The sequence below is a fragment of the Hermetia illucens genome, chromosome 1 (assembly GCF_905115235.1).
Source record: "Hermetia illucens chromosome 1, iHerIll2.2.curated.20191125, whole genome shotgun sequence".
Taxonomy (NCBI): Eukaryota; Metazoa; Arthropoda; class Insecta; order Diptera; family Stratiomyidae; genus Hermetia; species Hermetia illucens.
In genome coordinates this window covers 163,567,266-163,590,865 of record NC_051849.1, presented here as the reverse complement: position 1 = coordinate 163,590,865, position 23,600 = coordinate 163,567,266, and the positions used below count along the sequence as shown (strand labels likewise).

The window sequence follows — 23,600 nt, the reverse complement described above, 5'->3', positions numbered from 1 at the left end:
TTCTCAAGTTAAGTAGGGCAAATATGACGGTTACGCAAAAGAACTAAGTTCCACTTACTTTAAAACTTTTTTCCAAGGTATGCCAAGGCAGAACTTCAATGCCAACTTGGAATACTCAGCACAGATAGAAGCAAAGTGGAGGAATTCTAAGAATTTATGAAGAAATAGGAAACAATGAATTAAAATTAAAATTATTTTTCAAATTGAATCTTTATTGTCAGCTGATATTTTATATTCCACTCTTTGTTGTTGCCTTTTGTTCCAATTATGTTCGCCAATGTTCTTAGAAAGTTCCTGGAGCTGGATCCACATTAAGTGATACGGTCGATTTTAGATGACCCTTTAAAGGAGCAATGTGTTCAGCACCTCGAGTTTTTGCAACATATTTTCCTTCACCCGTCAACCAAGTAGGTCCAGTCAAAACTTTGGTGTCGACAAAAGCAGGGTTGGAAAGGTAACGGCCAACGAATCCGTTATAAGGAAATCCGAAGTCGTAGCCGGGAGTAATCAAGAATTGTCCTTCAATTCCGGCGAAGAAAGCAACTAAAAGGAAAACTGCAAGGAACTGAAAGAATATGGTGATTACTTTTAGCTATTAAGGAATTCAAAAGAACTACGTTCATTGCTACCTTCATTTTTGTAGGATTTGTTTCAGAAAGTGAATATTGCAGGAAAACTTCGTGATTATGATAAGGCTTTATCCACCGATTCGTTCTTTTATAGTAAAATCGACTTCCAAATAACCAATTCACAAATGGATTTCAAGCACGATTATCAGCTGCATCTGGCGAAAAGTTGACACCCTCCAACAAAGATGTATGCAAATTACGGGTGTGGAAGCAAATTGATATACGCAATAAATTTGCAACGCTAATCAAGTGGAGGAAGAGAACAACTGTTTTCTGCATACTCTAGTTTTCTCCAACAATTACATATTATATTAATAACTTATCAGTTGAAATAGAGTATAAAAACTCATTTTAAGATTCAGATAGTTTCAAGGTGAACATACCATCATTACAATGTAAGATGCAAAACAGATTCCTGTTGAGTATAAAATGCTCCACTCCCTCAGTAACAAGAATCAGATCTAGTCTTCACATCCGTCGACTTGTTTCAATCTAAAATCATGAAGGTACTAAATTAACTTTAGATATCATAGAATAATCTCACCAATAATCCAAAATTTGTTATAAATTTTCTTTGAATTTCAGTTCATTGTTGCAGTTTTGCTCTTGGTGGTAATTGTGGCTGTCCAGGCACAAATTTATGATGTCTTGCCAGGAATAAGAGCCTTTGCTGGTTACGATCCTTTGGGAAGAATTGCACTGGGTGACGCATTGACCCCGAAAGTAGTTAAGGTCGATGGTTATAACTGGTTGAACGACAGAATCGTTAGTAAACTGGCAGTATCATAAATGGATGGAATACGAATGCAAAGACATGAGAACCCGCATTCGAATTGAGTTTCTCTGACGAATAGTCCAAAAGGACACTTTCATTTTGTTTCTGATTTTAATTACTTTAGTATTCGGAAGGAAATTTTATAGCTGTGTACAAAGATACAGTAAAAGATAATAAATTTAGAACCAAATTGAGTCTCAATTCTCAAAATTGCAGTTCATGACTGTCACATTTACTCACGCTGTTTCGCTTTTCATTAAATTATATTTTTATTTGTGTAAATATTACGTATTTTATTTATTTTTGTGTCATTTGCGCATTGCATGGTCCTCTTTGTGATGAATAAGGAGGATTGAACGAAGAAGGGTGGTCCAGGGCCTATCGTGGTTGTATATAATACACTTTTAGAAGACATGTGCCACCGTTCTACTATTGCGTTTAGGGTTTTTTTTTTTGGAGCCCGACATAGTCGATTTGGGTTTTAATTACTATCACCTGCCGTCCCCGTGTACACTCTTTTCGGACTTCAGCTGTGCTGCTCGTATGGCCCTTTTAATAGAATGTGTGAAACAAAACTTTATTTCAATAAAAAAAACCAAGAAACCGGGAAAAGATTCTGTTGGTCTTTCATGTAATAATATTCGGGTACACGATGGCTTCATTTATACATAGCACGTAGTGTATGTACGTTGAACGTACCGGATATTTAATTCAGTTCCACTGACATTTTATCTCTGAAGGAGTACGAATTTGACGCAAAAAAGGCAACTGACCTACAGTGACTTTGTTAATAATCAGTGCTGCTCCATATTAAAGCCTATATTGATGCGCTAGGATGGACTTAAGGAGGGTTCACAATAAATTTTAAAAATATATTAATATACTACTATTAACTTTATTTTAACAGATATCGATATGCAAGGTATTTCAGATAGCCTAGATGTCATATAGAGGCATCATCATTTTCAGATTTTTCTGGTATATAGTTTCTGAAAATGGCCCCTTAATTTAAGTTGCCCTTTTATGACCCTGACCACTCCCCCATTTCGCAATCTGCTCTAAAATTAAGAACTGATTTGGAAAATACTAATCGAGACCTTTTGGTGGATACCCCACAAGATTATATTCTATATTGTATTGTTACGGGGAAGTCGAGGCCACGGCTGTGTTCGAGAGAACGGTTTCCAGTTTTCTGGAGAAGTTAAGTTAGGTGTGTACCTCGTAAGGGCTGCTATTGTGTATACTACGTGTGCGCTGCTGTTGCGTATACCTTCCTCCAAGTATTTAAAGATTAACACGCACGCAAGTTTAAGAGCTTAATCTATTTATTAAACTTAACTACACACAACTTGATCGTACCGGCATAGCTTCCGCTAGGTGCACTAATTAGACTGAGCATTCTGTTTAGTTTGCTGGTTGAATTTATTGGTAAAAGAAAACTGTTTACTCAACTGCTTCGTCTGGGTAATTTCCAAAGTAATGTGTAAAATTAAACGTAAACAATTTTGGTTAGCGTGTATTTTTAGGTCATGTTTTTCATGTTTCCTCATCAACGTAACGTATATATATATATATATATTACACCCCTCTTTTGCATATATGGGGACCTCCCTTAAGTTCCATTTAGAACTATAGTCACCTTAATTCTAGAACGGATTTCACTTAATTCCGCCCGAAATAAACAGCGACCTCTGGAGGCAGAATACACACGTCAGGTCAGCCCAACTGAGAAAAAAACGACCAAAACATCATGTATGTTGACGAAACAGAAGTTTAAATTTCGTAGAACAGAGTGAAGCTGAATGTCATCTTAGCGAACTCGAAGAGTCCAAAAGTTTTGCAAATAGCAGTTTTTGGAATGTCTTCCGGAGCTACAGGGATTTGATAGTACGCTTTAGCTGGATCCAAGGTCAATAAAACGCGACAGTCTGTCAAGTAATGCGCGAAATCACAGATGAGTGGGATGGGGTAGCGGTCAGGAACTATCTGAGCATTTGGACTTCTGTAATCTCTGCAAGGCCTCCATTCGCCGTTTGGTTTAGGGACCATATGGAGTGGAGATGACCAACAGCTGTTTGAAGGGCTAAAAATAACTTGTTTTACGAGCTCAGAAAACTCTGTTTTGGCAACATCATGCTTCTGGGCTGGTAGTGGACCGAGAGCCGGTAGTGTTGATTTGGTAGTGAACATCATATCTAGCTGGGTTAGAGAAATTGCGTTCTGTAGTTACGTCGCTGAATTTTCGAGCAAATGCCCGAATACGTAGGTCGTCAACGTCTTCGAAAATTAAGAAAAGAGTGTCATTGGAGCAGCTTGCAATCTTCCCTTCCATTCCGCCTTCCCTGTGGGATCTATGAAGGACTTTTTTCGCAAGTTCACCAGCAGCCCATAATGGCAAAGGAAGTCCGCGGGGCGGATTCCGGGGAGAACCAACACCTCCACCCTGTTGTCAATCAAAAAACAACACCTGCTTAAGGGGTCATAAATCGTAAGGCGGAAAAATGCATGGAATGGAACATTTATCTACTTTATACCAGCAAATATTCGAATCTTTTGAGGGCCCCGGTGTACGCCTCCACGATCGCCCTTTCCGGGAAGCAGACCGTGATCGTAACCCACCTTCCTAACTCAAAGTACCGTTCGTCGGCACTAGTTTTGAAATAGCGGCCGAAATCAAGTTTCGGATTTTCGGATTTTTTCAATTATTCAGCGGTTGTGTCTCATGACACCTCTGCAACCAAGGGGAACACGTGCATCTCGCGAATCTTATCGGCGATAGCGGTCAGCATTTTCAGCGATCCTAGTCCGCGCAAGCTAAATAAGCGCATGTGCCCTTTGGGGGCACTACAGCCACAGGGTCTTCCGCAACTCCATGCTTTTCGCTTTATCCCCGTCCAGCTGCTTCACTTCTCGAAGCAGCTGGCTGAGGGACAGAGCGCCTAACGTAAGCTCGGTCAGCAGGTGATTCAGCTTAGTTTCCTCATTCATTGAAACCCGCCAAATCAAACGCTCCTTCAGTCGCAAGTAATCTCACTCTCTTCTCCGTCCAACAAGAGCCCAATAGACCCACGATTGCATGATCGAATCGCGTCACGTCTGCCGTGCGTGCCCTGTCGATTTTACTTATACTGCTTCTTGAGGTACTTGTTCAGGGGTCTGTTGCTGGCCGTCGGACTACCGATGGAGTTTGCATGACACTAGTAACGGAACGTTTTTTACAAGCAGCACCGAAATTATACACGTAATGCGTTGTTTTTAAAGGGGCGTTTCTTAGGTAGCAATCAACACCCACTTCAGCACAAAGCAATCTCTACGTTAGCATAGCGTTGTTCCATTTAATTATAGTTTTGTTAACACCACGCCCTTTAGCAGCATCACATTTTGGACGAACTTGAATGTCCACGAATACACCCATCGTGTACTCGCCTTTCAGATATCCGCCCTCTATCTTTGAAACCAAAGAATGAAGAGCAGACTCATAGGACTTTCTACATTACTAACCATATTGGTTTCCATTTAGTGGGTGCGACCTTAGCGCCTTTTCGCGAATGTGACGCTCGACCAGAATCCCCAGACATTTCAGCGAAAGTGATGTTAAGCTAATTTTCCTGAAGTCCTTTGGATTTGAATAGTCATCTTTCCCAGGCTTTGGTATAAAGACTATCTTCACCTTTAACCAAGAGGAAGGCACATAGCCCAGAGCAAGACATCCTCGAAAAATATTTCTCCGATATTGCTCTCTACCCTTCTTAAGTATCGCTGGGTAGATGCCATCCATGCCAGGTGGTTTGAAGTGTTCAAATGATAGTCTAGCGGCTCTCGCTTTATCATTGGTGACCACCGCTCTCGCAATGTCCCAATTCCCCTTGCAACACCTTCGTGTTGAACGGTTTGCAGAAACCGCTAACCCTCTTCTTTCCAATTCTGAGACCTGTTCTCCCTGGTGGTGTACTTCCCAGAGAGTCTACTCTCTACTACTACTACTCTTTTTAACTATTGAGTTCGTGAAGGTACCATCCGGTTTTCTAAGAGAGTCCAACTTGACCGACCCATCCTTATTAAGGACTCTGCACAGGCTGGAAGTTTCCACTTCACCTTCCAGTTCCTCACAGTATGCTCTAAAAGGGTCTAGCTTCGAATGTTTTATGAGCCTTTTACATTCACGCTGCGAGTTCCATAAGTTTAGCTAGTCTTTACCTTCATTGCCTTACAAACACGATTTAGAAGTCCCCTGGTAGATTTCCTGAGTTTTTGCATGGGACCGTTTTACCACGTTACCGTCGGGAAATGGGGCAAGCCTCTTCAAAGCACTCAATTGATCTTTTATCGGCAAAGGAGTTCTTAGTCGCCAAGAAGTTCATTGAACTTTGTCCGAATCATTTTCCTAGAATGATCTGAGATTCAGACTTCATCTAGCACTCGCAAATTTCTAATCAACTCTAACAAATTTGAAGGGCACATTGTTAGGTCAATTACTTCACTTCTTCTAGGCCGCACGAACATAGGGGCGCACTCTACTTTCGCGGTGATCAGACCAGCTAAAGTCATAAATTCAAACAACTTCTCTCCTCTAGGATTGCATTTGCTACTGCCCCAACAAATATGCTAAGCGTTCGCATCACAACCTATTAAAAGTTCAAGGCCACTTGATTCTGCATACATTACTAGATCCCTTAGTTCTTGCGTCGGTGGATGGCACCAGGAATCATAGGGTAAGTAAGCAGAGGTAACTATGACGTTTTTCCTCTTACGATTAACCTGGTATTGTAAATTGACCGCAACATGGTCCTGGGAACAGAATTGTCTCAGCATGGTTGCCTCTAACGATTTTGACGTCAGAATGCAGGCCCTCGAGGTCTCCAAGATTTTCATCGAAGATGATCCTGGTTTGCTTGACTGATCCAATACCACAGATTTCGTTAAAATGACCCCATGGCTCTTGAACCAGAAATATATAATGACTGTCCAGCAACTTTGCCAACGTCGCCGCCAGCAGGTAGGAAGAAGCTTTGGCTTTGATATGCTGCAGGTTAATTTGACTAACTCTTATGTGTGTAGCCATAAGTGTAGTCTAACATGAAAAGCGCCGGTAACTGAAAAGTCAGTTGCATTCCGTGTGGATCTCGCCAGGGTCACCAGCTTATTCTCACTTTCCGCAAAAAGCTCCGCTTTCTTGCGTCCGATATCGTAGCAATGTCCATGTCCTCGTTCCCAAGAAACTTCGCCTTCTTTCGCACTGCCCTCCGTTGACGTCGGCTAGGAGCCCTCCCAGATTTACTATGTTCGGGCTACATGGATCTGTTTTTATAAATCGGCGTTAGAGCAGTTGTCTCCACATTACCAGCTTCCCTTTCTTCCATGTTTCAGGGTACAGGCGGAGGAGAAGGTTCTAACAGGCAAGCCTGTAATCTCTTCTCCTTTGCGGCTAAAGTTTCCTTCTGCCGAGAGGAGCCTCTTCCATATTTTAGAGGAGTTAGGCAACAGTGTCACCGACAGGCCGCCCGCCGTCAGGTTTCCACTTTCTCTCATTAAGGGAATTGCTGGGCCGAATAGCAATCGAAGTTCTATCGCATTATTTGTTAATTAAGTAATTTCGCCATTTTAGGTATTCCGATTCCGATCGGCTGTAGATCTGACATATTTCACCGTTGCACCTCTCAATCGAATGTGATAGTTATATGGAAGAACTAAGCTCCAACACAGATAGAAGCCAGTAGCTACCATGGTATTAAAGTGGCTGAACAGGTGAGGAATACTCACTAATACTCAATTTAGAATGCGGAAATAGAAAACAAACTTGAACTTCGAATTACTTTTTGAATTGAGTCTTTATTTATCAGGTAATATTTTCCATTTAAAATTCAGTGGTTTCATTTTGTTCAAATTATTTCACCAATGTTCTTAAAAAGTCCCTGGAGCTGGATCCACATTAAGTGATACGGCTGAGTTTAGGTGACCTTTCAAAGGAGCGATGTGTTCAGCGCCTCGAGTTTTTGCAACGTATTTTCCTTCACCTGCCCACCAAGTTGGTGCAGTTAAAACTCTTGTGTCGACAATAGCAGGATTGGAGAAGTAACGGCCAGCGAATCCGTTATAAGGAAATCCAAAGTTGTAACCAGGAGTAATTAAGAATTGTCCTTCAATTCCGGCGAAGAAAGCAACCAAAAGGAAAACTGCAAGGAACTGCAAAAGGGAAGTGTATATTTTTTGATATTTTTAGCTATTAGAGAATTCAAGAAAACTAAAGGCAGTCATACCTTCATTTTTTCTTAGATTTCTTTGAGAAAGTGAGTGTTGTACGTGAACTTCGTAGTTATGATGAAGCTCTGTTCAACGATCCATTCTTTTATAGTAAAATCGACCTGCAAATAAGAGCAGTTCATAAATGGAGATCTCAAACATTTCATAAAATAATTGATTTGTAATTACATGATTACCAACTGCATCTGGCGAAAAGTTAACACCCTCCAACAAAGATGTACGCAAATTACGGGTAATATATGCAAATAATTTGCAACGCTAATCACGTGGACGAAAACAGTAACTGTTTTCTGCGTAATCCAGTTTTCACTAAGCAATTATGGGTTATATAAATAGCTCTACCATTGAAACATACAATGTAAAAAGGCCCAGCAATATTTTCAAGGTGAGCAGACGATCATTACATTGTAAGATGTAAAGCAGTGATAATCGCCTTTCTAGCGAGTGTAAAATGCATCAGCCACTCGATGACAAGAATCTTACCCAGTCTCAATCTAAATCATATTTTAATCTAAAATTTTATCTAATTCAACGTTAGTTCATTTTTGCTATTTTGCTCCTGGTGGCCATTGTAGCTGTTCAAGCACAAACTTATGATGCCTTGACAGAAATTAGAGCCGTTGTTGGTTGTAATCCTTTGAGAGCAGCTGTACTTGGTGACATATTAAGACAGAAAGTAATCATAGTCGATGGCTTACATTTTTGTGATTTTTATGATTTTAGAGTCATTAGTGACGTCAGGATCCAAAGATTCGATTGTTTTAAATTTCCAATTAAGTGAATTGACCCGCTTGTTTACCCTCGGCGAAAACATTAAACAAAACAGGCGCTCCCAGGAATGTAGAAGGGCTCCAATGATGTAGTTTGTTAATAAAATCATTGAGGCATATCTATTTTCTTCGAAAGCTACCCATCGTTGTATCACTGCAGGTGTGGCGCCTTTTGCTCTCCTCTTCTAGTTTCCTTTTTAAGGCTTTTTGTGAAACAAACATTATTCAGATCGGTTTACTGTCTGTCTGTCTGTCGGTCGGTCACACGCATTTTTATCGGAGACGGTTATAGCGATTAACACCACAATTTGGTGGAAAGGGGGGAACTATGAACGTTCATGCATACGGTGAGTTACATCGTTTTATGTGGAATTTAAGGAACCGCCCAAGTGGGTGTCTTCTCTAGTTTCAAGCCAAAAAAAATGTTTCTTTCAAAGCCAGATCTGTCACTTACCTTCCTACGAATTGAGTGAGTCCTGTCAGCAGAGTGAGTAAATACTTCTTCAGAGTCCCTGGGTTCTGGGTATATATAGCTTTTGAGTTTTGTCGTGAGCTTTATGGATCATTCTCCCATCAAAATTAGTAAAAATTTCGATTTCGCAGAATCTGGACAATACATCCGCTGCTGTATGTTCATGGTGTGATGTGTAAAACTTCGTTTGAAAATTGACAAATGAAAATGGGTTTTCTCTGGTTTTTCATTAAGCTTGTATAGTCCAAATGTCAGGCGATGTCGGCTTTACGGTTTCTTACCAGGGCAGAAGCAAATCGTCAGACGCTGCCTCACCTCTGCCCTGGGAGTAGCGTGACCGAAGCGGCTCGCAGATGTTATGTGCTTCTTTATATAATTTGCAGAATACAACATGACTACGAATTATATTGAGCGTAAATCCGCCTTATTGACCAGAGCTTGGCCAGAGCTGAACATTCCCAAAAAAATTGTATAGTCTAGCCATTAAAGCTTCCAACCTCCGAATTCTGTCAGTTAAGACATAAAGCATAAGAAACGGAGGGCTGTGTAAATTTTTTTTTGTTTTGTAAAAATTTACTTATCTCAAGCCCTCGGCAGAGGGTATATCCCTTTAATCGGAAGCAAGGGTCAATTAGGGCAATTAAATTTTATTTGTCAGTTCACAACTGAAATTAACTACATTAAAAACAGTGGCACTAGCGGATGCACTGTCACGTTTCGTTAAATCGGAATTATTACTAGTTTGGAGGGGAGAACTATCAATAAAGCACCAGAGAAGAGCTCATTCATACCCCAGAACTCTCAAGTTGCAGCTACTTACTTTAATGACAGACATTTCAGGTGGAGTTCGATGACCTGCAGATGTGGTTTCTTTATCCAATAAGAAATATTGTGGGTCATCCTTCAGTTATCATCCGCTGAAAAGAGTGTTATATACTAAGCTTTGGGGGACAAATTGATCTAGACTAGTCTAGTCTAGTCTAGAAATAGAATAGAGCGACATAACCGACTAGGATTTTTAGAAGAAAACAGAAACGTTTTATAATAAATTGTAAATGAAAGAAATCCTTATCACATTCGAGAGCAGGTTTATTTTCCTTAATTTCTTTCCCGACGAACCAACAAATGCTACAATCTAATGAGCAGAAGCTTATAAAATTTTGTGTTTGACACAAAAGAAAGATTCCTAAAACAAATAGACGAAATTCCCGATCGTCCCTTCTGACTGTCTGTTTCACAAATTATAGCAAAACATAAATTCAAACAATTTCCAATATCGATTTTCTTAGGTGTTCAAATTTCTCGATTTTCCACTTCCAGTTGAATATTTAGGATACTTCACATCGTTCAACCAATTGTAACAACAACTTTTATTACTTTCGAACTCAATGTGTCTCCCAATACAACCCAAAGGATCGTGACCAGCAAACGCTCTTACTACCGGTAACCCACCCCCACAAATGCATAAACAGCTACAGTCATCACAACCAAAGGAGAAATGGATGCATCAAATATAAATAATTGACTGCTGCCTAGAGAAGTGTGGTTGCATTCCTTTTCCATGACACTTTATTTCATTTTAACATTACACGTCATTGAATGGGAACAGTAGAAAGGGTCATATTGTTTCCTCCGAAATTCCAAGAGATGATTCCTGTATGCATCTAATTATTTATTCCTGGATCGAAGGATATAATAATGTCTACTGGATCTGTGCCAGCTGTGATATTCGAACACCGATCTTCCGCTACGACAGCCTAGCGCTCTAACCTTTTGTGCCATCCGGAAACACTTGTTTAACTGCCCGGAATGATTCAGATCAAACAAAAAATTTTCAAAAACGTGCACGTGTTCAACGGTATAGAAACCTTCCACCTTACTTCTTAGGAGAGCAAACATAGATCAATTGCCAAACCTGTTCTGCGTATTTACTCCCACCAAGCTTTCTATAGAAGAATTTAGAAGCACAGTTCCGTCGCTGGTTCCACTAACATCCATAGATGCATCTTTGAGGAACCGCTACCTTTGGATCCCGCTGGGAAGGAGCAAAAACGCTACAATGAACTTAAATTCAAAGAAAAGCATTTTAGATAACTAACTAAGTTATTGAATGACAGGCAAACTTTCAGTAGTACTGTCATGATTTTAAGTCGAAAGTAAAGATTGAAGCCAATAGAAAGTTGATTTTCATTGTTTTGCATGTTACAATGTAATGATGGTATGCTCACCTTGGAATTATCACTCAATTTCAAAATAAGTTTTAACATTGTATGTTTCAATTGCTGAGTTATTTATATAACGCATACGCGTAATTTTCAGAGAAACTGGATCACGCAAAGAAAGTTGTTTTCTTCCCCCACTTGATTAGCGTTGCAAATGGCTTAGGTACGATTCGCTTCCACACCCGTAATTTGCATACATCTTTGTTGGAGGGTGTCGACTCTTCGCCAGATGCAGTGGATAATTATGTGATTACAAATTAATTATTTTGTGAAATGTTATAAATCTCCGTTTATGAATTGGTTGAAAGCCAATTTTACTATAAAAGAACGGATCGTTGAACAAAACTTTATCATAACCACGAAGTCTTCGTACAACATTCACAGTTTCAAACAGATCCTAGAAAAATGAAGGTAAGACTGAATTTAGCTCTTTTATATTCCCTAGTAGATAAAAATACCACAAATATTCATTTCCTTTTTGCAGTTCCTTGCAGTATTCCTTTTGGTTGCTTTCATCGCCGGAATTGAAGCACAATTCTTAATTAGTCCTGGTTACAACTTTGGATTTCCTTATAGCGGATTCGTTGATCGTTACTTAGCCAACCCTACTTTTGCCGACACAAGAGTTTTAACTGCACCTACTTGGTTGGCAGAGGAAGGGAAATATGTAGCGAAAACTCGAGGTGCTGAACACATCGCTCCTTTAAAAGGTCATTTGAAATCAACAGTGTCACTTAATGTGGATCCAGCTCCAGGGACTTTGTAAAAACATTGGCGAACCTGATTGTGTGCAACGACTAAGATTGGTATACAAAATATTAACTGATAAATAAATATTCAATTTTAAAAATTAATTCTAAATGCATTTTAGTTTTCCATTTCTGTCTGCCAACTTGACGATTTCGTAAGTATTCTTCTCATGTTTATTCGACTTTCTACCATGGCAGCAATTTACTTGTACTTGCTCTGAGCGTACTAAGTTCGCGTTCTAGTTCTGCTTTTGCATTCATTTACCCTTAGAAGTACAAAACGAAAAGAGGATATGTGCTCAAACATTCAGAGGAAATAGACACTTTCGACCAATAGGTAGATAGAGACCAATACGAATCAAGCCACTGACCGTTAAGTCGTTTTTAAAAAATAACCTGATCTGGGCGAGCCGGAGATATTCCAGCGGAAGGCAGGCATTCTGCAGCATTTTCTGCCTTCCTGACTAGCTTAATAACAAATCGCGTAGCACCTGAGAAATGAATATTCTTGATGGTTCTTCCCATAATCGATATTCGGTGATTGCAAAGTGGTCAATCAGATTGTTCCTAATTGACTTTATGACGTCTCCTACCACTTGGATTTACAACGTAAAAAATCACACTGTCGCAAAGGGGAAGGCAGATGAGTTGAAGAAAGGAGAATTCCAAATGAATTTACGGCGTCTGCTACCACTTGGCTTTACAACGTACAAAGTCACATTGCTGTAAGAGGGAGTGGGCAGGCAGGCCTTCAATATCCCTATTATTTTGGTGGGTGTCCCGCTCGAGCTGGAGAAAGCAAGAATTCTAGGGATCCTGGATATCGTTGTCGGAAAGCGTGTACAGTTTCCAGAAACCAATCGTAATCCATTTTTCATAGCCAAAATCTTCGGCGTGAGGTCAGTCCCTTTCCGAGGCGCTGTTGACTTCTCGGTAGCAGTGAAGTTTTGGAAATTGCTGGTTACTAGCCCGCAAATTTCTACGCTTTAGTCTCCTTCTACGAAAAGTTTGGACGACTTTAAGTGTATTCTTCAAGCTCAATGTACAGAGCTTGGTGTTTCGTAAAATTTGCTACAACAAATTCTGGTTGCCAGAATTAATAGTGCTTTTTCTTCTGGATTGTACCAGTCGATAGGAAACTTAAGCCCATCCGATAAAACATCAAAGGTGAACGACCGACGAAATTGATGGTACACTCATATATTTGGAGAATAATAGAATCCAAAGCCGTTGTAACAGAGACGGAATTTCAAGCGATGAACCTAAGTACTCCAGGTTCATTAGCAATCCTGTAGAAAAATCCTTTACATGTGGGACGAAAGACGAAGTTAGAGAACATGTGGAACGACGAGCCACCAGCACTAATAGGGGTCTGTACCCGAAATTACACTGAATAATTGATGCCCTTAACAGGGGAAGGTATCAAGGAATATGTAATCATCCTTTTTTTTGTGTTCTGCTAATAAGCAATCTTGCGTACTCGAAAATGTCCCAAATGCCCCAAACCCTTATAAAAACCAAAGGATACAAACTGCCGGAGGAGAGAAGTCAGGTCATCGTATCACTACGCTTTAGTCTCCTTCTACGAAAAGTTTGGACGACTTTAAGTGTATTCTTCAAGCTCAATGTACAGAGCTTGGCGTTTCGTAAAATTTGCTACAACAAATTCTGGTTGCCAGAATTAATAGTGCTTTTTCTTCTGGATTGTACCAGTCCATAGGAAACTTAAGCCCATCCGATAAAACATCAAAGGTGAACTACCGACGAAATTGATGGTACACTCATATATTTGGAGAATAATAGAATCTAAAGCCGTTGTAACAGAGACGGAATTTCAAGCGATGAACCTAAGTACTCCAGGTTCATTAGCAATCCTGTAAAAAAATCCTTTACATGTGGAAAGAGAGACGTAAGAAAGTTAAAGAACGTGTGGAATGACGAGCCATGACTACACTAAATAACAGAGGAAATCATCAAGGATGATGTAAGCATCTTTCTTTTTGTGTTCTGTGAATAGGCAATCAACTTTTCATACTCAAAAATATCCTAAATACACCAAACCATCCTCGACCCAACTAACCCCTGATAAAAATCAAAGGATACACGATTCTGGGAATCACTAATTTTTACCGACGTACATATATCTCACCCGCAGCGGTCTTTCAACGCCTTTGTATAGCCTTTTCAAGGAAATAGAAAATCCAGATAAACATAAAGTACTTTGGAATGAAAATATTTGAGGGACCTAGATGTGGAGCAGAACATCAGCGGAAGTTGGATTTTCTCTGGGCATAGGAAAATGGTTTCAATTTTCGTCATCACATTTTGCGAAAATCAACTTAAATGACTGATATCCATACTAGTCCGGTAATTAAAGCTGAAAATCGGCTGCCACCTCCGAATTTTTTTAGTCAAGACCGATTGACATGAAATTTGGGGTGGGGATAAAGAATTGTATAGGAAATAAAAGTTATATATCGACGATGTGAAGTCAGTGGGATAAATAATAAGGAATCGATAATTAAAATAATGTAATTATCTCAATTTTTGATATAAAAATCCATCGAAATTAAACCTTATTTTCTCATACAAATTGAAACAAAGCCGAATCCCTTGAAAATCAACTGTATTAAACGCCTTACAATAAATTCAGAAAGTTTGGTGTGTTCATAGTGAGTAGTTTCGTAAAACAATCTTATTTACCTCAAAAAAAAGTTTTTATTTTCCCAAAAAAAACACAAATTTCTTAAAAATCTTAAAAAAAAAACCGGAAGTGAAAAACTGCCTACTTAGTGCTTGAGCAAAAAGAAGGTCACATTTTTGTGCCTTAGCGTGTTCACTATCTCTTTTACTTTTCCAGATATTTTTAAAAAAATAATTAAAAATAAAAAAAAACAATGTACTTTATGTTTATCTCGATTTTTTACTTCCCTTGAAATGGCTATATAAAGACGCTGAAAGACTGCTGTGAGTGAGATATAGTGATACGATGACCTGACTTCTCTCCTCCGGCAGTTTGTATCCTTTGGTTTTTATAAGGGTTTGGGGCATTTGGGACATTTTCGAGTACGCAAGATTGCTTATTAGCAGAACACAAAAAAAAGGATGATTACATATTCCTTGATACCTTCCCCTGTTAAGGGCATCAATTATTCAGTGTAATTTCGGGTACAGACCCCTGTTAGTGCTGGTGGCTCGTCGTTCCACATGTTCTCTAACTTCGTCTTTCGTCCCACATGTAAAGGATTTTTCTACAGGATTGCTAATGAACCTGAAGTACTTAGGTTCATCGCTTGAAATTCCGTCTCTGTTACAACGGCTTTGGATTCTATTATTCTCCAAATATATGAGTGTACCATCAATTTCGTCGGTCGTTCACCTTTGATGTTTTATCGGATGGGCTTAAGTTTCCTATCGACTGGTACAATCCAGAAGAAAAAGCACTATTAATTCTGGCAACCAGAATTTGTTGTAGCAAATTTTACGAAACACCAAGCTCTGTACATTGAGCTTGAAGAATACACTTAAAGTCGTCCAAACTTTTCGTAGAAGGAGACTAAAGCATAGAAATTTGCGGGCTAGTAACCAGCAATTTCCAAAACTTCACTGCTACCGAGAAGTCAACAGCGCCTCGGAAAGGAACTGACCTCACGCCGAAGATTTTGGCTATGAAAAATGGATTACGATTGGTTTCTGGAAACTGCACACGCTTTCCGACAACGATATCCAGGATCCCTAGAATTCTCGCTTTCTCCAGCTCGAGCGGGACACCTACCAAAATAATAGGGATATTGAAGGCCTGCCTGCCCACTCCCTCTTACAGCAATGTGACTTTGTACGTTGTAAAGCCAAGTGGTAGCAGACGCCGTAAATTCATTTGGAATTTTCCTTTCTTCAACTCAAGCCTTAACGTCTGCCTTCCCCTTTGCGACAGTGTGATTTTTTACGTTGTAAATCCAAGTGGTAGGAGACGTCATAAAGTCAATTAGGAACAATCTGATTGACCACTTTGCAATCACCGAATATCGATTATGGGAAGAACCATCAAGAATATTCATTTCTCAGGTGCTACGCGATTTGTTATTAAGCTAGTCAGGAAGGCAGAAAATGCTGCAGAATGCCTGCCTTCCGCTGGAATATCTCTGGCTCGCCCAGATCAGGTTATTTTTTAAAAACGACTTAACGGTCAGTGGCTTGATTCGTATTGGTCTCTATCTACCTATTGGTCGAAAGTGTCTATTTCCTTTGAATGTTTGAGCACATATCCTCTTTTCGTTTTGGACTTCTAAGGGTAAATGAATGCAAAAGCAAAACTAGAACGCGAACTTAGTACGCTCAGAGCAAGTACAAGTAAATTGCTGCCATGGTAGAAAGTCGAATAAACATGGGAAGAATACTTACGAAATCGTCAAGTTGGCAGACAGAAATGGAAAACTAAAATGCATTTAGAATTAATTTTTAAAATTGAATATTTATTTATCAGTTAATATTTTGTATTCCAATCTTAGTCGTTGTACACAATCAGGTTCGCCAATGTTTTTACAAAGTCCCTGGAGCTGGATCCACATTAAGTGACACTATTGATTTCAAATGACCTTTTAAAGGAGCGATGTGTTCAGCACCTCGAGTTTTCGCTACATATTTCCCTTCCCCTGCCAACCAAGTAGGTGCAGTTAAAACTCTTGTGTCGGCAAAAGTAGGGTTGGCTAAGTAACGATCAACGAATCCGCTATAAGGAAATCCAAAGTTGTAACCAGGACTAATTAAGAATTGTGCTTCAATTCCGGCGATGAAAGCAACCAAAAGGAATACTGCAAGGAGCTGCAAAAAGAAAATGAATATTTGTGGTATTTTTATCTACTAGGGAATATAAAAGAGCTAAATTCAGTCTTACCTTCATTTTTCTAGGATCTGTTTGAAACTGTGAATATTGTACGAAGACTTCGTGGTTATGATAAAGTTTCGTTCAACGATCCGTTCTTTTATAGTAAAATTGACTTTCAAACAACCAATTCATAAACGGAGATTTACAACATTTCACAGAATAATTAATTTGTAACTACATGATTATCAACTGCATCTGGCGAAGAGTCGACACCCTCCAACAAAGTGGTATGCAAATTACGGGTGTGGAAGCGAATCGTACCTAAGCCATTTGCAACGCTAATCAAGTGGGGGAAGAAAACAACTTTCTTTGCGTGATCCAGTTTCTCTGAAAATTGCGCGTATGCGTTATATAAATAACTCATCAATTAAAACATACAGTGTTAAAACTCATTTTGAAATTGAGTGATAATTCCAAGGTGAGCATACCATCATTACATTGTAACATGCAAAACAATGAAAATCAACTTTCTATTGGCTTCAATCTTTACTTTCGACTTAAAATCATGACAGTACCACTGAAAGTTTGCCTGTCATTCAATAACTTAGTTAGTTATCTAAAATGCTTTTCTTTGAATTTAAGTTCATTGTAGCGTTTTTGCTCCTTCCCAGCGGGATCCGAAGGTAGCGTTTCCTCAAAGATGCATCAATGATTAATGACAATGGATCTTAGTGCAACGAACAGAACTATGCTTCTAAACTTTTCTGTAAAAACCGGGAGTACCGGGAATAAGACCCTTTACTGGTCACGATGCTTTGGGAAAAAGTTGCTGTCACAATTGGTTGAACGACTTGAAGTATTCTAAATATTCCATTAGAATTGGAAAATGGAAAAATTCAATACCTAATAAAGTCGATTTTGGAAATTGTTTGAATTTATGTTTTGCTAGAATTTGTGAAACAGACAGTTAGAAGGGACGAAAAAGGTGCAGGTTTGGTCATATAACTCCAATAGGTAAGACCTGGGGACTTTCACCAAAACGGATTCATTGGATATATACATCCATAATAAAGCCCATTTGATGTATGCGTGCATCGTCTGGTAGCCGAGACTGAACCTTGCCAACAGAAGGGAAATGCTGGCACAGATTCAGAGGCTCGGTTACCTATGAATTATTGGAGCAATGAATAGTACGCCGACCCTGGTACTCGAAATTATTCTAAATTTACTCCCAATTCATTGTAGTTGTATTCTCCTATCCTCATTCTTCCTGTTTGACCAGTCCGGTTTGATGTTGTTGGTTGGTTGGTTTTCGATGCTAACGTTGCCACCATATACTTTGTCTTGCCTTCATTGATATGCAGCCCAAGATCTCGCGCTGCCTGCTCGATCTGTATGAAGGCAGTTTGTACGTCTTGGGTGGTTCTTCCCATGATGTCGATATCATCAGCATAGGCCAGTAGTTGGATGGACTTAAAGAGATCGTACCTCTTGCATTGACCTCAACATCACGGACCACTTTCTCGAGGGCCAGGTTAAAGAGGACGCATGATAGGGCATCCCCTTGTCGTAGACCATTGTTGATTTCGAATGGTCTTGAGAGTGATCCTGCTGCTTTTATCTGGCCTCGCACATTGGTAAGGGTCAGCCTAGTCAGTCTTATTAATTTCGTCGGGATATCGAATTCTCTCATGACCGTGTACAGTTTTACCCTGGCGATGCTATCATAGACGGCTTTAAGGTCGATGAACAGATGGTGCACCTGTTGTCCATATTCCAACGGTTTTTCCATCGCCTGCCGCAGAGAGAAAATCTGATCTGTTGCTGATTTGCCTGGATGAAGCCTCTTTGGTATAGACCAATGATGTACTGGGCGCATGGGGCTATCCGGCCTAGCAAGATAGCGGAGAATATCTTATAGGTGGTACTCAGCAACGTGATACCTCTATAGTTGCTGCACTGTGTGATATCTCCCTTTTTATGTATGATACAGATAATGCCTCGTTGCCTGAAATGTGAAATAGCAGTCAGCCGTCATCACGTAAAGAGAAATTTCTAGCTGATGACGATGAATTGGTTGATGCTGCGCCGGGGTAGCTCGCGCTGCCCTTCCAAATGCGAAAGGCGATGAGTACTAGGTCACTGCCACCGTAATTAAATCTTGCGGATTTAGGTTGGGGCTACTGCCTTATTGATCGGCTGCAGTTCCAAAGGCTACAGGCATTGTTGTTATCGTTAGGGTTGCCGAATTTTCTGCCGCTAGATCACTTTGTATCGGGGTCACCAATTGTTGCAGTTGAATAATTGCAATAACTACATGCTTCCCTTTCTTATTACTAACTACTAAGGGCTTTTTCTTGTAAACAGTCGGGAAGTATTCGTTAATGTAATATTGTAGTAATTAATGACTAATTATTAATTGATTAACTATTTAATATTTTATTTTGTTGAATCAAAAATATAGTATATTTTCCTGTTGACGACTCTCCACTTTTCAGTTAAAGAAAGACTATTTTTTCTGCCCGGTTTCTCCCCTAGCCTCGTGGCTGTCAGCCTGCTGTCAACAAATAGGCGGTTGCCAGTCGCGGTAAGTTGCGCTACTTTGATGTCAAGTTCGGACGAATCTTCGCTAAGTGACGGCACACTAAAATGCCTCCACAAATTTATATATATTATTAACTTTGAGCAGGTATCGTAATGGGAGACCTGGATTTTTTATCGATGCATTACTGTGATTATTTTCAGATTCTTCGGTTGGATAGATTCTGAGAACAAGAGCTATTTAACTTTTTGGGGTGCCCATTTTGAGTCCTGAGAGAGAGAATTTTCATTTTCGAATAGTACTAATTGAGTACTTACCTTTGATACTCTACATAACCATATTCTGGGAAAAGGAATGTTGATCCCCCTTTCGCATATATGGGGAGCCCCACATTACCCCCAACACAAAAAGATGCCACGCGTTGTACGTGTAGCGGCTCAGAGACCACATATTTTCACCAAATTTCGGAGTGGATTCCGTGTGACAGACGGATAAACAAATAGACAGACAGACGGACAGGCAGACATCGGATCGATTTTCATAAGGTTTTGTTTCACACTTTCAAAACTCATTAGAATCTCAAGTTTGGATTATGAAGTTGAATTATTAATGAGTGTCAATATAGTCGCAATACTTATTGTCTCTCAAAAAGGTAAGAGAGGCCGGTTTATCATTTTTTTCAGATTTTTCGGTTGGGTAGTTTCTGAGAATGGGTCCGTCAAAGAAACCATTACTTTCCACCCTGCATCGATCGGTTCGATCGATGTCGAAGGTGTGGGGAGAAAGGACATATTGCCGATGAGTGCAATAGAGACCCCAAATGCATTTTATGCAAAGGGAGGGAGGGACGGGATAACCGGAATATTGCCGGAAGTGTTAAATGGCTAGAACTTAGGAAGACGTTAACTGCTGTGAAAAAATGAGGTTAATGCAAATAAACCTCAATCATTGCAGGGTCCGCGATGGAGATTGTTATCATTAGTGAACCATACAGAAATCTCTACGGTGGTGTATGGGGCACAGATTCGATTGGTGGAGCGGCGATTTGGGCTCGCAGTCTTCAAGCCATACAATATAGCATGGGTCAGGCGATTAGTGGCTTTGTGTGGGCAAAAATAAGCTGTATATTCGTATAAAGCTGCTACGCCCCACCGAGCCCTACGCTGGCTGAGTTTGAAGACCTATTAGACGATCTTGTTCACGACGCAAGGGGACGAGGTCCAAAGGTGATAGCCGGTGACTTTAGTGCGTGGGTTATCGAGTGGGGCAGCAAAGAGACTAATGTAATGGGGCGGAGAAGCATTTTCTCAGTTAGATGTAGTTCTGGCCAACGAACGCGATGTAAACACTTATCGGAAAAGGGGAATTGGTTCAATTGTAGATCTCACTTTTGTCAACCCTGCATTAGCACGTGACATCTCCTGGCATGTTAGCGAGAACTTCACGTACAGCAACCACCAGGCAATTACCTTTGAACTAAGCATGGAGCCACAAGGCGGGCGACCCGCACCACGGAAGCCGAAATCCAAAAGCACACCAGGATGGTCTGCAAAAGCGATGGATGAGCAAACATTCATGGAAGTGTGGCTAAACCTGCCTAGCAAAGCAGGCACCTACACGGATACAACTCTCCATGTTAAACAATTATTGGTGGAATTATTGGTGGAATAGTGAACTTGCTCGATCGATTTACCACAGAGCCAGACGAACGACTCAGAAGGCAATAGGTAGGATCGATTAAGGGCAAAAGGGGCATGCCTATAGGGAAGCCCGTAAGAACCTCAAGCTCGCTATCCAGCGGAGTAAGAGGGGATGTCTTAAGGGGCTCTGTTCGGAAGCGGACATAAATCCGTGGGGTAGCGCCTATAAAGTCGTGACAAGACGATTCAGGGGTCGATCATCTCCGCAGATCACGTGCCCTATCCTCTTGTTGAAAATAATCCAGGGGTTATTTTCCCAGCAAGAAGGGGGTACTGACACCTTCCAGCGTCCCCTGATTGTGACGTCGACTCCACCAGTCACCAGGGATGAGCTACTGGAGATCTACAGACAACAGGAAAGCCCCGGGTCTAGACGGTATACCGAATTAGGCCCTCAAACTTGTCGTCAAATGTAGACCGGATATTTTCGCGGAGCTGTTCGAAACGTGCATGTTCGAGGGTATCTTTCCTGCACAATGGAAGCGGCAGAAGCTGGTGCTGCTGGCTAAGTGCAAACCGCCTGGGGAACCGTCCTCCTATAGACCAATATGTCTTGTAGGCACAATGGGGAAAATGTTGGAGCGGATTATTTATAAAATTTATAAATTTAAATTTATAAAATTACTGCCAGTCATGGAGATCCAAGTGGGCCTTTTAGTTAGGCAGTATGGGTTCCGTAAAGCCAGATCAACCATTGATCCCATCAAAATGGTTACTGGCTTGGCCGAAAATGCAATTCACGGAAGGGGTTGTAACAACAAATATTGTGTGGTGGTGACCCTAGATGTGAGGAATGCATTCAACTCGGCCAGTTGGAACCTTATACGAAAGTCTCTGGCGACGATTGGTGTTCCCACCTACCTCGCCGCTATAATTGACAGCTACTTGCATGAGCGGGCACTCTGGTAGAATACCGATGATAGACCCAAGGAGCACGTTGTCTCCGCGGGTGTCCCACGGGGCTCTGTACTGGGCCCACTACAGGTGGAACATTATGTATAATGGTGTACTTAACCTTCCGGTTCCGGAGGAGGCCACAGTGTTGGGTTACGCCGATGATATAGCACTTGTTGTGGTTGTAAAGCTTCTCGAGGTTGCTGAGTTGTACTCAAGTGAAGCAATGAGTGTTTTTAAGGCTTGGTTAGAGAGTGCTGGACTGGCATTCGCTGAGGAAAAGACGGAAGCGGTCCTCATCGCTAAGCGCTGCAAGAGAAATTACGCCTGCATTAGAATCGGCAATCGTATCATCACTCCCAAGCCGGCCATCAAATACTTGGGGGTGATGATAGACGGAAAACTCAATTTTAAGCAGCATATACAGCATACTTGCGAAAAAGCATCCACCACTAGTATGGCTCTGGCAAGGATGATGCTGAACGTAGGAGGACCGCGGCATACTTGCATGCTGTTCATAGCCAGGGTGGTGAGAGACAGACAGACATTGAACCGATTTAAATAAAGTTTTGTTTGGAAAGCCTTTTGTTTGGGGAGCCTCTTAAATCTTCTTTATTTCAAAGTATTCCAAGGAAATCCTAAATCTCCCATCAAGCTAAATATACTCGCACATTGCTGAAATCACAACTAAGAACAAATGAAGTCCGTAACTAAAAGTACATGACAAATTATGTATTATCCAGAACAAACCAGTAGTAATTATATCCTGAGCTCGAGTAGATACCAAGCAAAGTCGCATAAGTATGGGGAGAAACAAAAAACAAATGTGTAATTAGAATTATTTTCCAAATTGAATATTTATTTATCAGCTAATATTTTCCAATGAAATCTTAGTCGTTGTCCTTCATTCCAGTTGAGGTGGTAAATGGTTTCACAAAGTTCCTGGAGCTGGATCCACATTAAGTGATACGGTGGATTTCAAATGACCTTTTAAAGGAGCGACGTGTTCAGCACCGAGAGTTTTTGCTACATATTTTCCTTCACCAGCTAACCAAGTAGGTGCAGTTAAAACTCTTGTATCGACAAAACCAGGGTTGGAGAAGTATCGGGCAGCGAATCCGTTATAAGGAAATCCAAAATCGTAACCGGGAGTAATTAAGAATTGTCCTTCAATTCCGGCGAAGAAAGCAACCAAAAGGAAAACTGCAAGGAACTGCAAAAAGGAAATGAATATTCGTGATATTTTGATCTATGATATTATACTAGAGAATATAAAAGAGCTAAATCCATTCTTACCTTCATTTTTTCTAGGATTTTGTTGAGGAAACGAACGTTGTACGGAGACTTCGTAGGTATGATGCAGTTCTGTTCAACGATCTGTTCTTTTATAGTAAAATCAACCTCCAAATAAGACTAATTCATAAATATAAACTTCAAACCTTTTTCAAGAAAGCAGATTTGGAATCACCTAATTACCACCTACCAAGAGTTGAAACCCTGCAACAAAGATGTATGCAAATTGTTGGGTGTGGAAGCAAACTGATATACGCAACTAATTTGCAAAGCTAATCAAGTGAAGGAAGAGAGCAACTGTTTTCTGCGTAACCTAGTTTTCTCCAACATTACATACAGTGTAAGAATTCATTTTAAGATTCAACATGATTTCAAGGTGAGTAGGTCATCATTACATTGTAAGATGCAAAGTAGCTTCCTATTGAGTATAAAATGCGCCACTCCCTCTGCAGCAACAATCAGATCAAG

The 23,600-nt window shown here is 40.4% G+C and overlaps 1 protein-coding gene across 3 annotated transcripts; it reads right to left on the bottom strand.

Annotated features, from left to right (window-relative positions):
• Positions 1-7,213: 7,213 nt before the first annotated feature.
• LOC119661224 (adult cuticle protein 1-like) lies at positions 7,214-23,235 on the bottom strand. Of its 3 annotated transcripts, none has more exons than XM_038070450.1 (2): positions 23,136-23,209; positions 7,214-7,587 (listed from the first exon to the last, which is right to left on the bottom strand). In XM_038070450.1, exons 1-2 carry the CDS (start codon positions 23,139-23,141, stop codon positions 7,306-7,308), a joined length of 288 nt encoding a protein of 95 aa, XP_037926378.1. In that variant the 5' UTR covers positions 23,142-23,209; the 3' UTR covers positions 7,214-7,305. The 3 variants fall into 3 exon arrangements, with proteins under 3 accessions (XP_037926378.1, XP_037926376.1, XP_037926377.1); XM_038070448.1 differs by lacking the exon at positions 23,136-23,209 and adding an exon at positions 7,662-7,791; XM_038070449.1 differs by lacking the exon at positions 7,214-7,587 and adding an exon at positions 22,672-23,052 and having other exon boundaries at positions 23,136-23,235.
• Positions 23,236-23,600: the final 365 nt, after the last annotated feature.